The 14728-nt window shown below is 39.8% G+C and overlaps 1 protein-coding gene across 4 annotated transcripts in view; it reads right to left on the bottom strand.

Moving 5' to 3' along the window:
* Positions 1–14728, bottom strand: part of ryr3 (ryanodine receptor 3) — a 105579-nt gene that overhangs the window by 20640 nt on the left and 70211 nt on the right. For all 4 annotated transcript variants that reach the window (XM_017411853.3, XM_017411854.3, XM_017411855.3 and 1 more), the window contains 25 exons: positions 14338–14521; positions 12800–12902; positions 12590–12710; positions 11310–11479; positions 10494–10714; positions 10212–10302; positions 9769–9909; positions 8497–8660; positions 8313–8391; positions 8136–8225; positions 6906–7049; positions 5865–5927; positions 5692–5767; positions 5437–5563; positions 4453–4568; positions 3864–3931; positions 3657–3778; positions 3464–3513; positions 3306–3366; positions 2990–3228; positions 2622–2703; positions 1709–1839; positions 1517–1635; positions 841–1039; positions 74–168 (listed from right to left, as the gene is read on the bottom strand). In XM_017411853.3, coding sequence (XP_017267342.1) covers positions 74–168; positions 841–1039; positions 1517–1635; positions 1709–1839; positions 2622–2703; positions 2990–3228; positions 3306–3366; positions 3464–3513; positions 3657–3778; positions 3864–3931; positions 4453–4568; positions 5437–5563; positions 5692–5767; positions 5865–5927; positions 6906–7049; positions 8136–8225; positions 8313–8391; positions 8497–8660; positions 9769–9909; positions 10212–10302; positions 10494–10714; positions 11310–11479; positions 12590–12710; positions 12800–12902; positions 14338–14521 — 3056 coding nt within the window. The remainder of the gene's footprint in view (positions 1–73; positions 169–840; positions 1040–1516; positions 1636–1708; positions 1840–2621; positions 2704–2989; positions 3229–3305; positions 3367–3463; positions 3514–3656; positions 3779–3863; positions 3932–4452; positions 4569–5436; positions 5564–5691; positions 5768–5864; positions 5928–6905; positions 7050–8135; positions 8226–8312; positions 8392–8496; positions 8661–9768; positions 9910–10211; positions 10303–10493; positions 10715–11309; positions 11480–12589; positions 12711–12799; positions 12903–14337; positions 14522–14728) is intronic.

Below are 14728 nucleotides of genomic sequence, written 5' to 3'. Positions count from 1 at the left end.
GTCCCAACGCGGTTTTATTTCACAGCCCTCTCTAATAAAAGGTGGTGCTGATAACGCTCAGGCAAATAATAACCTTCACTGTCTTCTTCTTTAGTTTTTCCAGTGTGGGCAGGAAGTGGGTTCTTAACAAATCGGCTCCGGCTTTGCAGATGATTGGCTGAGAGTAGACTGGAAACAGAGACGAGGGACATTAAAGTCCAGACTGACAGACTGAGGCATTCAGTAACAAATCCATCAGGAGACATTTGCGTCGCAGGTTTAAAAGTCACCAAATGGATTTAAATGTGCCTGGAGAACACTGGCTGTAAAATCAATTATCAGATATTTTTAAATGCCTTTTTAATATCCATTCAGATAAGATTCATTGGGATTTTAGAGGAAGAGGAATTAAGCTGTTGGTCTTGGTTTGAATGAGTTTTATTTTCTTTTAAATGGCAGAAAATTAAACAAGAAATAATTACCAATGAAAAGCACTGAAGAGGTGGGGGAGATCTCCCCAAACACTGAAGATGTGTCCTATTTTGCTCCTGTTTAACCCCAGTTTTTAAGTCTTTTTTCTACCATTATCCTCTTGAAGAGAACAGATTTGGAGGCAGACATTAAAAAAGCCACACTGATTACAGTTTTCCCACAAGTACGAGTAAAAAATGAAAAAAAAGAAAAAAGTCATTCCGGTAAGAAAAATAAAAACTGAACCTAAGGAGAAACCTGCAGCAGATTAAAATAAAGACAAATAGTTGGAATATCATGTAATATTATGTATTATGTTGCTGTTATTGTATGAACACATTATTTTATGCTAACAATTGCCAATCTTACTTTCAGCCTCGGTGGATTTACCTGCAATCCTCTTCATCCAGGGGGCGTCCTCGATGCCGAGGTTGTTGTTGAGGATCTTGAGAATATTTCCCAGAATGATGCTGAGGTGTTCAGAGGTCACCATGGTGCAGCAGTCGGTGTCCGGAGGAGAGTTCTCCGGACCTTTCTCCCACCAGTACGACAAATAGTTGCACAGCATGGGGAGGACCACCTCGATGACCTGCAGGAAACGGGCCGCTTGAGCTTAAACTTCAGGAGGATTACAGCTACAGCTACAGCTACAGTTACAGTTACATCTACAGTTATAGTTACAGTTACAGCTACGACATAAACGCACAACTTCTGTGATTGAGTGATCTAAGGGTAAGAAAACGGAACCCATCTTTTGCAAATATGACAAATGAGTAAAATCTCAAAATGTTTCGTAAAGACAGAATGACAGTCATTTTTGTTCAACGATTTAAAGACCCATTCCAGTTAAAGAATAAGGTTTGCTGTGATTTAAAGTCCATTTGCTAAATATCAAAGTTTTATGCCTTGTAGAGATAATGTGCACAATGTTTGGGTGTTCTGCATCGTTTCAAATAAACTGTAAAACAACTAAACCAAAAAGAGGTGTTTAGTGAAGGGTTTCTGAATTTTTAATGACTGTTATGTTTCATTTTTATGTCACAACTCTCCGATGAGATCCTCAGACCTGCGGCATGTCGCTGTAGCGGGCGCCGCATTCCGAGACGTCGTTGACGTCTTTGAGCAGTTTGTCGAGCCGAGGCATCTCCGGACACATCTCCTCCACCGTGTCGGGCATACTCAGGACTGCAACAAATAAAAAAAACACCCGTCACTCTGGATGTAACCGCTGTGCTGGAGGTCAAAGCTGGACACTCACTGGCTCTCTCTCTGGGGGTCTTGGTGTTGAAGACTGAAAGCGGGTTGTGGGCGTTAAGGTGAGGCTCCAGGAAGGCCACGGGCATGGCTCCCACCAGGGTGGCCAGACTCTCCCCCAACGCTGGCAGATGCCTGGAAAGTTACACAATTCATTCCCAACTCAAGAAGCGGCACGTGAAAATGCAAAGTGAATGCTGAAGTTTACTGAAGCAGCTAAAACTGAGTTATTAAAGCTAAAAAAGCAGAGCACTAGCTAAAGTAGCAATAGGATAGCTAAAAGTTAATATAACAAAAGTTAAAAGTAGCAGATTGGTAGCTGGAGCAGGTTTCAGAGAATGTTTTTTTTAAGGATTTGAAAAGATCTCAATGTATTTCTATGGGAAAACATTTGTGAATAAACCTAAATTTATTTAAAAGTTACAAAAACTAAAAGCTATAGCACCCTTTTCCTGAATGAGCTGAACAGTTTGAGCACAAAGTATACAGAAGTAGTTACTTCTGTTCATGTTTTAACAAAATAAAACCTAAAAAATAAAATAAAATAAAGGAAAACTGTTACAAGGGGTTAATAATTACTAATTAAAAGCTCTCAAAATGGTTAACTATTGCAGCAAGCATGGCCATTTTGGTCCTTTTGTTTGGAGATTTCTTAGCACCAGGCGTCGGTACGTAATCTTTAAGTGCTTCACATAGCATCATTTATTTTACACTACAAATCAGGGTAAGGTTAAGGTTCTTTTATGGCTTCAGTTAGGTAAGAACATTGCTCATCCACCTTGGTTCCACTTTGCCTACAGAACCCAAAGTCAGGAACGTGTGCAGAATTCTGGTGAAAACTCCTATTTATGCTTCCTTAATTTGCTCTGACGTGCAGACGACGCGTTTCAAAGATCTGGGGGAGTTTGACCTCGTACCTCTCCACGAAGACATTCTTCCCGGTTCCCAGGGTGTAGAAACACATCAGGATTCGGTAGCAGGACAGCTGCACATCGTCCACTGAAAAATGAAACAAGAACATTACAGTCAGTGTAAGACTTGTGTATACATGTCAAAAATAACAACACTTTCTTTTAAAAGACATATATGGGAGTTGGAGCTATAATTCAATAATCCATTTGATCATTTCTGGTGTTTCTGGATAATAAAGGAGTGTTTTTTTTAATAAAACAACTTTGTGAAAGTAGGGAATACAAGCTTTAAATTAGCAATTATTACAATTAATTTGGACATTTTCTGAATTTCAAACGGCCACACAGAAATGCTGATAAAGAAATGAGCTCACAGAGCAGGTCCAGTCCAAACTCGTATGTGGTGATGTGCTGAAACAGGGCGGTGAGGATGGGCAGCAGAGCCACTGTCACGTAGTTGATGCTCTGCGTGACGCTCTTCATCTGAGCGCGCGACTGCATGAACTTCCCCAGCTTCAGCATCTCCACCAGCTTCTCCAGGTCCTCGGCTGCGTTCTCAAAGAAGGACTTGAACGCCACTTTGACCAGCTCTGCGCCCGACTTCATCACTGTTCTGAGGGAAGGATGGGATATTCATATTAGGACAAACTGGGCTCGGTTCCTGCTGACAGGAAAATGAAGTGTACGCACCTGGTGTCGAGTGAGTGGGAGAGGATGTGCAGACAGCTCACCATCATTGCAGAATCACTTCCTGCAAGAAAGGCAATTTTTTATTTTTTTTATTAAAGATGCTAGATTCAAAGCTAAAAGGATCACAGTCATTGAGGCAGAGGTAAGGCCAGCCTTACCAAAGAGAGAAATCCTGTGTCTAACAAGAGCTGCCATCTTACAGAACAGGCTGAAAAAAAGAAGGAAGTAAGGACAGAACTGAGGAAAAGTTGAGAGAAAAGGAACAAAGTGGATGGAAATAAGAAGAGGTTTTAGGAATGTGTGAGTATGGAATTTAATGCTCTTTTTTTTCCCACATGATAAACGGAGTACCTGGTGACCATCTCCTTCTCTTTGTTGGAGGCACAGCCACAGCTGCTCAGGCTTTTACTCGGCGTGGACAGGAAGTAGAGGCAGTGGTTCTTAAAAGTCTGATCAATCAACGGCAGCAACACCTGAAGCAGATAAAAACAAGCCCTTTATGTTAACCTCGCTGAAATAAACACGGCAGCTACTCGGTTCCAATAAAGCGCTCCCAACCTTGGCAAAGAACTTAATTTCCTGGTCGTGAGGCGACTTATCCGTCTTCCCACTGGTGGCCATGGCCTCTGGACGGACAAAAATATGGAGTCATGAGGATGAATAAACAGTAAACGGTAAATGGACTGTACTTATACAGCCAACCAGGCCACTCAAAGCATTTTACAACCCAATCTGTGCCCTCATTTCTCCATCCACATACATTCAAACAGCCCTCTATAAAGCTAATCTGAATAAATCAGTCTATAGCAGGGGTCTCCAATCCTGGTCCTGGAGAGCCACTATCCTGCATGTTTTACTTGTTTCTCTGCTCCAACACACCTGATTCAGTGGTTAAATTACTTCTTCATGTTCTGCAGAAGCCTGTTAATGACACACGGATTCAAATCAGGTGTGTTGGAGCAGAGAAACAAGTAAAACATGCAGGATAGTGGCTCTCGAGGACCAGGATTGGAGACCCCTGCTATAGAGTCAGTGCTTTAAATCACATTCATACACCGATGGGGCACATCACGGTTCAGCGTCTTGCCTCCAAGTACTAAAAAAGTAGAACTTTTAGTACTTTTACTACCGAACGCAACCGACTGACCGAGATGGGCGATGAACTCCTGAGCCGAGTCAACGCATTTCAGCATCCTCTTGAGGAACTTGTAGGCAAAACGTTTTTCCATGGATGACGAGTCCTGCTCCATGTCCTTCAGACCTCTGAGATGAAAAACCAAAACAAAAAACAACGAGAGGTGATGACCGCTGCAAGGAGCTTCTGTCCTTTGTTTTTATGAATTTTACTCGTTTTAATATCAATATGATTCTACAAATACAAAAGCAAACAGGTCAACAACGGAAGAGCCGTTTGGGTTCGAGAAGTCAGATAATTTTGATGTTTTGGTTCATATTTACATCAGATTTGCTGAGTATGCAGATGAAAGTGCTTTGTTTACATTGAGTGCATACCTGCATTTCAGAATTTTCAAACAGCACCATTTGACAGGATAACTCAGGATAACCTTTTTATGTTTTATTTCATTGTTTGTAATGAGCATCTTTAAGGTATTTCTGACAAATGTTTGTTTATAAAAACCTGCTTCATGAAGAGCACAGAGCAGTTTAGGTACAATAAAAACCTTAAGCTCACTAGTTAACTGCCTATAAATCTTTTAAAATGATATGTTTTAAAAAAATGATGCACATAATTCAATAGTTCATAAAGGGTCATCATTTTCTTTTTATAGGGTTTATTAAATCAAATAATATTTTTAAACGATTATCCAGATTATCACAAATTTTTACTTTAGGAGCTTCTGAAATATGTGTCTGGAATCTAGTTTAAACTTAAAATATCTAAATTTTCCTTTGATTATCTTCATCAATTAATCCTAATAATATTAGAGCTTGATAGAAATCTTTAAAAACATTTAAATTTGATCATATATAACTTATTAAACTGACTGTTTGCACGCCGTCTTATGTTCACATTCTTTAAAGTGAAGTTAAACAGCAGTAAATACAGATATGGCACATTATGTTGGGACATTTTACGTTAAGAAGTGGTGTTTGAACGAGGAGAACTAACCTTGTGATGGCATAGCCACTTATCTGCAGGAACTTGAAGAGTTCCTGGGCCTTCTCTTTATCTCTGTACTTCTCTTTAGCAGTCAGGGTGTCGTAGGGAACCAGCAGAGGGTGAGCCAGTCCTCCTCCTGCTCAGTCAAACAAAAACCTAATGTCACTTCAAATGCATTTCCAAAAATATCTACAGCTTGAAGTTATTGCTTCTCAAAAACAACGAGCTGGAGCGTGTTTTCAGATGCATTTTAAATGTTAACACCTTTGCTAAGAAGCTCGGCTTTCTTCTTCTTAGCCCAGATGTTGTGGTAATTCTCTGCAACCACCTCCACCATGCTCTGCAGGAACAGGAACAGCGAAGGCGTGTATCAAATCCTAACCCAGCGTGCTAATTTAATTCTCTTTTAAACTGAGATTAGACAAGTTAAAGCCAACCTGCAGCTCTCGAGACAAGGTGACGTTGTTGAGGTCCATTGGAGCCGGACTGAAGCCGTTAGTCTGCAAGAATCAAACAGAGGGAATCTGAATGAGGAGGACAGGCGCGTCGTTATTTCATTTGAAAATCATCAGTCAACATGTAGAAACGAGCGCTGATTATAGAAATGATTGTGCATGCAGTAAAGGACAAGTCAGCTGTACGACTAACTGTAGAGCAAAGGAACAATCCCCCATCCTGCATCAGAAAGTCCTCAGTATTTAATTAAAATTCATATAACAAACTACAGGGTAACAACCATCCACTCATAAAGGGGCACCTTTCATTTAACAGTAAAACCATCAGTTTCATTAATCTCAACCTAATCAGGAGGAAAACTGCAGAAACTTTGAACACCGAATGACTAACGTCACACCTGAATGACCATAACTGAAGCTACAAGAACAAATTATTAGAATTTAAACGTTGTGTGCACTTTTTTTACATTATCAAAAAATCCATTTTATAGTTTTAATGGGTCCTTAAATATAAGTTTATGTGATGTGCATACTGTTCTAATGGAGAAAGTCTATACAACTTTGTTGTTTGCTCAATTTGTTCATGTGTTTACAAATATTACTGATTATATTTGCATTACAAGTTGTAAAACTAAGAATTTTCCACTCGTATTTTATGTTTTTTGTGTGATTTTAGGTCTGTTGTGTTAATACAGTAGGTCAAAAGTAAAATATTACTTGAAATTCACACGTCACACTCTAAACATGGCAGGTTAAACCACTTTTAGGGTGAAATATGAAGGAAATTTAAAATAGTCCAAAAACATCCAGTTTCACTCTAGACCCCAGAGGGTTAAATTATTACATAAAAAAGTTAATTCAACTGAATCTTCAAGGAAAATGTCAAAAACACATTGAAATAAATATTACCCTGAATATTACAGTGAGATTAGGAAAAATATACATATTAGAAACGTTAAAATTTGTCTGCTAATACAAAACGAGATGAAACTTATCTGATGGAGTAAAAAACAAGGATGGTACCTGAGACTCTGAGAGCTTCCGCTGCTTTTCACTCTCCCGTTGTTGGAACATGGCCTCCCCCTCTTTGGTCCTCTCGATGTTCCAGTTCATGGTCAACATGCTCTTCAGAGACTCCCTCACAGGCCAACGGTACGTTTCTCTCTCCTGAAAATCAAACCAGTGACTTCCTGCTTTCATCTAACGGAGACATTAGATATTAAACCTGCCTGTGTGTGTCCACCAACAAAGATAAAATTATTTATGTAACAAAAACAACTGAGTATTTCTTTTTGTATATTGTTATTGGATAATACTCCTAGACCTATGGCATTTAAAAACATAATGTGACCTTTTTAATGTCTTTTTGAATTGTAAATTAGGTTTTAAAGTTAAAAAGTTGATGTGAAAGTATCACAGGAAGTGGCTTTTTTGTTGTTCTCGTCTTCAGGAACCCATCGTCACCCCAAATATGAGGAAAACTTTCAACTTTTCAAATTAACTGAATGAAAAGGTGGTGTAGCTTGAACCTGAGTTAGTAGAATAGAATATCACAGTATGAAAACACACAAAAACCAGAATTAATAGTAAACCAAAACGACCAGCAAGGGGCGACGCTAGAGAGGGAAATATTCCTTTTTTTTACGCTCAATTAGTTGCATTTTTATTCAAACCAACACTAACTTCAGCCTTTAATGGACTCAATAGTGCTTTCACACACAAACATGAACTAAAAAAGTCAAACTACTAAGAAGTAGTTTAAAAAAAGACTCAAAATACGCAGCTTTACCCGAATACCCACCCACTGAATACATAATGTCTTATTAAATTCATTCAGTCATTTAATCAAACGTTAACAATAAGGCTGACAGAAGCAGAACGTCTTGACCAGGCAGAGACCAGTGAATATATTGCACTTTTTTTATAAGGGTTCATGTTTTGGGATCGAGCTTAAATTCATAGATAAAAGATTTAAGGCACTATGGAGGTTTTAGCAAAGGTGAAGATTGTTTGAAGCCATCACGACTCAGTTTGCTGGTCACGTCTCAAACAGATTTAAAACTTACAGTGAAAAGAAAGGATTAATTATGAACAGTTTTACATGAAAGAAGGAACCTGATAAAGAGTGGTGAAGTCTGTGCTGTTAAAGCCACAAACTGATGTTTACGTTCAGCTGTACAATAAATGGTTTTCTTTCGTAGCAGTGACTTTAACACCTGAAAGAAAACCATTTTCCCGTCAGCACGTTCATACCTTCTCACTCAGAGCTTTGTAAGGCTTCAGCAGAGGATGAGTTTTGCTCTGTTCATCCACGCCGTCTCCATGTTTCCAACCAGCTGACATCTGCAGACGTTCATCAGAGTTAATGGAGCACAGATTTTATTTTTTAGTTCTGGGACATGAAAGAGACACTTGAGAAAGCGGACGAACCTTCTCTGAGGCCCATTTGTCGTGGGAATGCTCCGCATACTTGTTGGCAACGTACTCAAGTTTTTCAGGAAGGGAAATACTGGCAAAAAGTAGGTCATGTTTAAATATTCAGCATTGAAACAATAAAAGGTTTTTAAATAAATCAGTCCTAATGTCAGCACAGACACAGGTGAGGTGGACTCACTTGGCAGTGTTGATGGGTTTGGGTTCAAAGTTTCCCTGTGCGTCCACAGATTCCTGTTTCTCCAGCGTCGCCCCTAAACTGGTGTCCACGAAGTCCGGAGGCAGGGCTCCGGCGATGGCGCACAGGCAGGACTTGGCCATTTTGAAAAGTTCAGAGTCGTACTTCTGCACAATCAAAAGACAGAAACGAGGCGTTACAAACAGGTTTTTCTAACTAGAAATATCTATCTGACTGAAACAAAAGTGGAGAAGAAAAATGGAAGTAATAGGAAGAAATAAAATACAGGGAGCTGGAAAAAAGCCACCCTGCCACAGACTGATGAATGATTAATGTTTCGCTTCAGCTGCACGGCTCACAGCGCGTTCACCTCGCTGCTTCTGACTAACAAGAACTTCTCTCTCAGGAGAAGACAACTGAACGAAATAAAACAAAAAGTTTGATTAGAGGAACCTTTCTCTCCTGTAGAGCAGCTTATCAGAGAGTACAAAAAAGAATAAACAGACAGCAGACCGACATGAACAAACTTCGGTTCATCCACACTGTTAACGTTTACCCTAAATCCAAACAGCATTATTGTTTATATTTATATCAAATTATGATCGATCCATTGCTTAAAGAATTACTACAAAATCTTCCTGTCCACCACACTAAGCTTACAGGCACCATTTGTTCCTGATTTTCTAATACTGATCAGCATTCTCACTATTGTCCTCCTGGTTTTTATTTGCCAGTACGTTTTTTGCATTCCAGCCATTTCTGCATACTTTCTGCCGTTTTAATCATTTACATATCAAACAGGCGTTCAAGCACATTCAGGAAAAGGGTTTTATACTTCAATTGTATGTTTTGACTTTATTTACAAATATTTTCCCATAGAAATACATCAAGATCTTTTCAGTTCCTTCAAAAACATTCTTCTTTTTGAATCTGCTTCAACATATTTGTCTTTGAAGTAACCTTAAGCTTGAAGTTACCCTTTTTGTTACTGCTAGCTACCCTTTTGTTTCTTTTAGCTTCTGGAAATCATTTTGCTACTTTAATCTTTTAGCTATCCATTTGATATATTTAGCTTTTAGCTGGTGATTTCCTTCCTTTAGCTGCAACAACCCAATTTCAACTTCTTCAGCAAATTTCAGAAAATGCTATTTCTCCAGTTTCAGGTTTTTGTGTTTCTTTTGAGGTGGCTGTTGAAGCGACCCGTGAACATTGTGTCAAGCTGATTTCCTTTTTTTTGTAATCAGTATATTTAAGTAAATCCAGTTCAGTTGGTACCTTTTGAGACAGGGAATCGAAAATTCCCCAGAAGAGTTTCTTAGTGAGGAGAAGCTCCTCTTCGGAGGCCATCCCGAATCCGGCCATTCCCGAAGGAAGGCAGTAGTACTTCCAGTTCTGCTCGTAGTGGTTGGTCAGCAGCTGGAGATCACAGGTGAAACAAACATTTCTGCACTCTTATTGGAAAATTATACAAAATACAATTTCTTATTCCAGGTTTTGCCTGAAACAAAGCTTCTGGTTTGAAACCATCTGCTGTATTTTATAAAGATCATTAAAAACACATAAAAGACAGAGAGAAGCACAGGTGCTCAGAGCACAGAAAGCAAGGAGAATAAATGAGGTGTGAAACGTCGGATGTCTGTTACTCCTTGTTACAATTATCCCATAACTCTTTCAGCTCATAAACACAGCCCCGAGAAGAAAAGGGATCTGAGTCTCACCCGCAGAGGCATCTTGCAGTATTCAGTGAGCATCGGAACATCAAACACCAGTCGTCTGAGCAGCTGCTGCATCATAGAGGGGCGCAGATGCCTGCAGAGGGAGCGCAAATATAATTACTGACGTCTGAAGACAACACTGATTACAGAAAAACAAACAAATGTCACAGAAAATGGTGATTAATTCATGTTTGATTTAACTGTTTATCAAATTTCTGTCAGTAATGGAGGTGTACTCCCTCCAGCTCTTATCTCCGAGTGTGAGCAGAACCTGCGACGCCTTACTTGCAGATAGCGAGCAGGCACTCCTCGATGGCGTCCCGTTGGGCTTTGGTGAGCGAGCGCCCCTTGGACAGCCGGTAGATGGTCTCCAGCGTGGAGTCGACCAGCTGAGCGTAGTGCTCCGTGTTGGCGAACAGAGCGGCGCAGCGGGTCAGCAGAGGCAGCAGGGCCGAGCCGATGTACCGGTTCATGGCCAGCGCCGTCTCCGTGGTGCTCAGCACTTCCTGTGGGATGCAGAATCGAAACGTGCTGAGAAAGGATAGGAGGTGTGGCACCGTTTGCACAATTAAAGTGATATTTAGAGAAAAGGTGAAATGCTTGTATATTTCCTAAAATCAGATTAAAACCAATGTTTTAAAAAGGCAGAAGTGAATAGACGTTAATTTTTCTGTAATTGGAGACAGGAAATTTCCTTGATGTGTTGGATTTGTAAACTATTTATTACCAGCGCCTTGAGTCTTTTACTCTAATCATTAAAAACAGCAGAGGGCCTAAATGTGGTTTATGAAGCTGGACCATTTTGCTTATAAAACCTGAAGAAACTGCTGGTAAATCTGGAAATTTATCTCTAAAAAATGAATATTAAAGTAATATTTTGCTTTCAGTGCAGCCGTTAATATTTAGGCTGTTACAGCTACTTTAATTGTGCATACATTTTCTTCAAAACTTGTACAAAAAAGGAATCATCAGCACTAAACTTCTAAAACAAACTGAACACAATATCTATGTTGTAAGTAAAATAGGAGTAAATGATCTGGTCTGTGATAAGTAAAAAGATCGTTTCCGAGCAGTGCAGGTTGAAAAGTCCTCGGGTCTTACCGTGTCCAAAGACGCAGAGGCTTTGAGGTCAGGCAGGAAGCCGACCTCCAACATCTGAAGCAAGAAGCTCTGGTCCTCGATGCCGTAAACCCTGTCCAGAAACAGCACCATGGGGGCCTTGTGGTCCGGACAGAAACAAGCCGACATGTCGGGTTCGGTCACGGTTCCATCTGCAGGTTCAGCACGATTCAAATGGCACAAAACAAGGATTATTTACACATTTCCACTTAAATTCATGTCTTCCAAAGTATTTCAGACCATTAAAATGAGAGTTTACTAAAAGCAGCAGCAGGACAAACGGCTTCATTAATAAAAGATGGTGACTGCAGAACATTCAGAAGGTATAAAGGAACAAGGGAGGAAGGGAACCGTACGGAATAATACCACAATTTATGACTACAAACAGAAGGAACTCATGAAAGAGTACAGTAATTATAAGAGTATAAGCGTCACTACTTTAAAACTAACTTTTTCTTCTTATTACAAAACATCCGAGAGAAAAATGAACAATAATTACAATACTAAATAAAATAAACTAGACAGAATAGCAAAGACAGAAACTAGAACAAAAAACATTTTCTGTGAAAGTTAAGTGTGAATGCTGAGCGAATAATCTTAGTTGTTAAAGCTAAAGAAAAAAAACAAAAACTAACAAAAGGGGGCCTAAAAGCTAAACGTATCAAAACACTAGCTAAAAGCAGCTAAAGACTTAAGGCCAGCTAATAGTTATAAGTAGCAAAACAGTGGACAGAAGCTAAAAGCAGCAAAGAAATAGCTAAAAAGTAGTAGTAGTAAAAACACCAGCTAAAATCCTATAGAGCAAAAGGCTAGATAATAACCATAAGTAACAACAGGCTAATTAAAGGCTGAAAGAATTAAAAGACTATATAGAAACTCCAAGTAGCAAAAGACTGACTAAAAGCCAAACGGTTGGCTAAAATCAGCTAAAAGTAGACATACATGACGATGTACAAATATGTTTGATTCTGAAACAGAAGATTAATTCATTTCAGTGTGGAACACATCATATTAACTTCATCTACTTCTTTTTTCTGAGCAGTGAAGTAATGCAGCGTGTCTGTTGAGCTAAATGCAAAAAAAAAAAAAACAGAAAAAAACAGATGAATAAAATGTTATTTAGAAAACTGAGCAGCTCCAGCCTTGAATTCAGACCAAACCCCATTTTTCTGCCTGGGTGGAAGATTTTCCCCTCCAGCCACTCTGAATATTTCTGCTGCTCCACCTGCTTCAGGTGCATTTATTTCTGTTTATCTGCGCACCTTTATTCACCACCGGCATGTTGAGCGGGATGCTGATGATGCCCACCAGGTCTGAAGTGGGAACCAGAGAGCGCAGGATGGCTCTGATACGCAGCGCCTCACCTTTCCCTGCGTTGATGAGCTGCAGAGCAACATTTAAAAGACACGTGAAGACAAATATCCTGTTGGGATTAAAGTGCCTGACGGATCAGCTCCATGTGGAGTTCTCACATGCATCTCAGGAGCACAGCGTCCCAGCAGGTCGATAAGGGCAGAGTAGAAGGACATGATGGCGTTTCCCATGTGAATAACTTCCCCCTCCTCCTCTCCAGACCTGACTCAGGAAAACACAAGCTTTTATCAGATATCTTACCTTTAATATCAACTCAACAGGATTATAAAACGAGCAGCAGGGGCACAAGTGGAGCATATAACGACGTTTTGACACATAACACCACCACATAAAACGCATCGATTCTGAGCAGCTTCCAAAGCCTCTCTTCACTTCAGGTCATAATTACTTCCAACAATAAAGTGCAGCCAACGTGTCGCAGCCTTTGCATCATGACGAAACAAGGAACGTCTTATAAAGCAGCCAAACTCAAACATTACACCTGTGAGTACAGATTGTAGTCGTTTTCAAGATGTTATTTTATTAGGCTTCAGAAAGCAAACTGAGCTGCAAACCTGGGAATAAAAATAAAGCTTTTAGACGTGATTTAGGAATTCAGTGATATTAACACTTTCATTTTTATTTTACCTTTGTTGGGATGTTCGGTCTAATTAAATTAGTCATTCAAGAACAGCAAAATAATTTAATACTAAGTATTTAAGAAGTAACTTTTGTTCTAAAAGTTTAGCAGCAGCACAGAATTCACCTGCTTGTTTCACTGTTAATTTATCCTGCATACTTAGTGACATTTTAGCAGTTCATATATTAAAATGTTCAGCTTATTCAGGAAAAGCATGCTTTTTTGTACTTTGATATATTTAACCCTTTATCCCCCCTCATAGCAATACGTTGCGATCTGGTTATTTTCTTTAAAAACATTCTTCTCTTTGAAATCTGCTTCAACACATTTACTCTATTTTTGTCTTCTTGTGCCACTTTTAGCTTCTAGCTGACATTATGCTTGTAGACAACCTTTTGCTATTTTTTTTTTAGCTTTTAACTAGCTTTTTACTACTTTTCAGTTTTAGCTATCCTTTTGCTGTTTTTAGCTTTTAGTCAGCACTTTGCTACTTTTAGCTTCTAGCTACACTGTTGATTGTTGAACTAGCCTTTTGATACTTTCATCGTTTAGCTAATGTTTTGCTACTTTTAGCTTTAACTAGCCTTAAAACACTCAGCGTTTAGGTACTTTTTGATGCTTTAAGCTAGGGTTTTGGGCTACATTAGATTGTTAGCGAGCCTTTTGCCATTTTTAGTTTCAGCTACCATTTTGCTACTTTTAGCTACATTTACCTCTCATTCTGCTCCAGTGGAGTCTTCGGCAGGTCTAGAGTGATATCCTCAGAGATCTTGACGGCTACTTTTGAATTTTAGCTCTCCTTTTGCTAGATTTAGTTTTTAGTCAGCACACTTTTGATAGTTGAACTAGCCTTTTGATACTTTTATCTTTTAGCTAATGTTTTGCTCATTTTGGCTTTTAGCTTAGCCTTTTGCTACTTTTCCCTACACAAACACAAACGCCTGATTTGGGTGATCTTTGCCTCACGTGCTGATCAGAATCACCGTAACGCCACAGAAGCCTGGAACATGTTCCTACCCTGCCGTGGCTCCAGAAGGGGTCTTCGGCAGGTCCAGAGCGGGATCCTCAGAGATCTTGATGGCCTCCTTCATGGCGGCCAGCAGACCCTGTCCTCCCTCTCCCCTCAGGGCGGGGCCGAAACACTCGGGACGTCGGATCAGCAGCTTCACCACCACATTGGCGTTTTCCTCCACGCTCTCGCCTGCAGCAGACCAACAGGCAGACGCCCACATTCATCTTCCTGTGACATTAACGATTTGCATGATCTGGAAAAGGTCTGGACAGAGTCAGCTCGAGCTCAGTTATCCAGGAGGCTCAGCTTCTCATAAAAGGATTCATATCCAGGAAAAGCTGACCAACATTTTTACTTCTTAGTTCTGTAAACTCAGCAGCATCTTGGCAGACCTCC

The sequence above is a fragment of the Kryptolebias marmoratus genome, linkage group LG19 (assembly GCF_001649575.2).
Source record: "Kryptolebias marmoratus isolate JLee-2015 linkage group LG19, ASM164957v2, whole genome shotgun sequence".
Lineage (NCBI taxonomy): Eukaryota > Metazoa > Chordata > Actinopteri > Cyprinodontiformes > Rivulidae > Kryptolebias > Kryptolebias marmoratus.
This window is presented reverse-complemented; position numbering and strand designations above follow the sequence as displayed.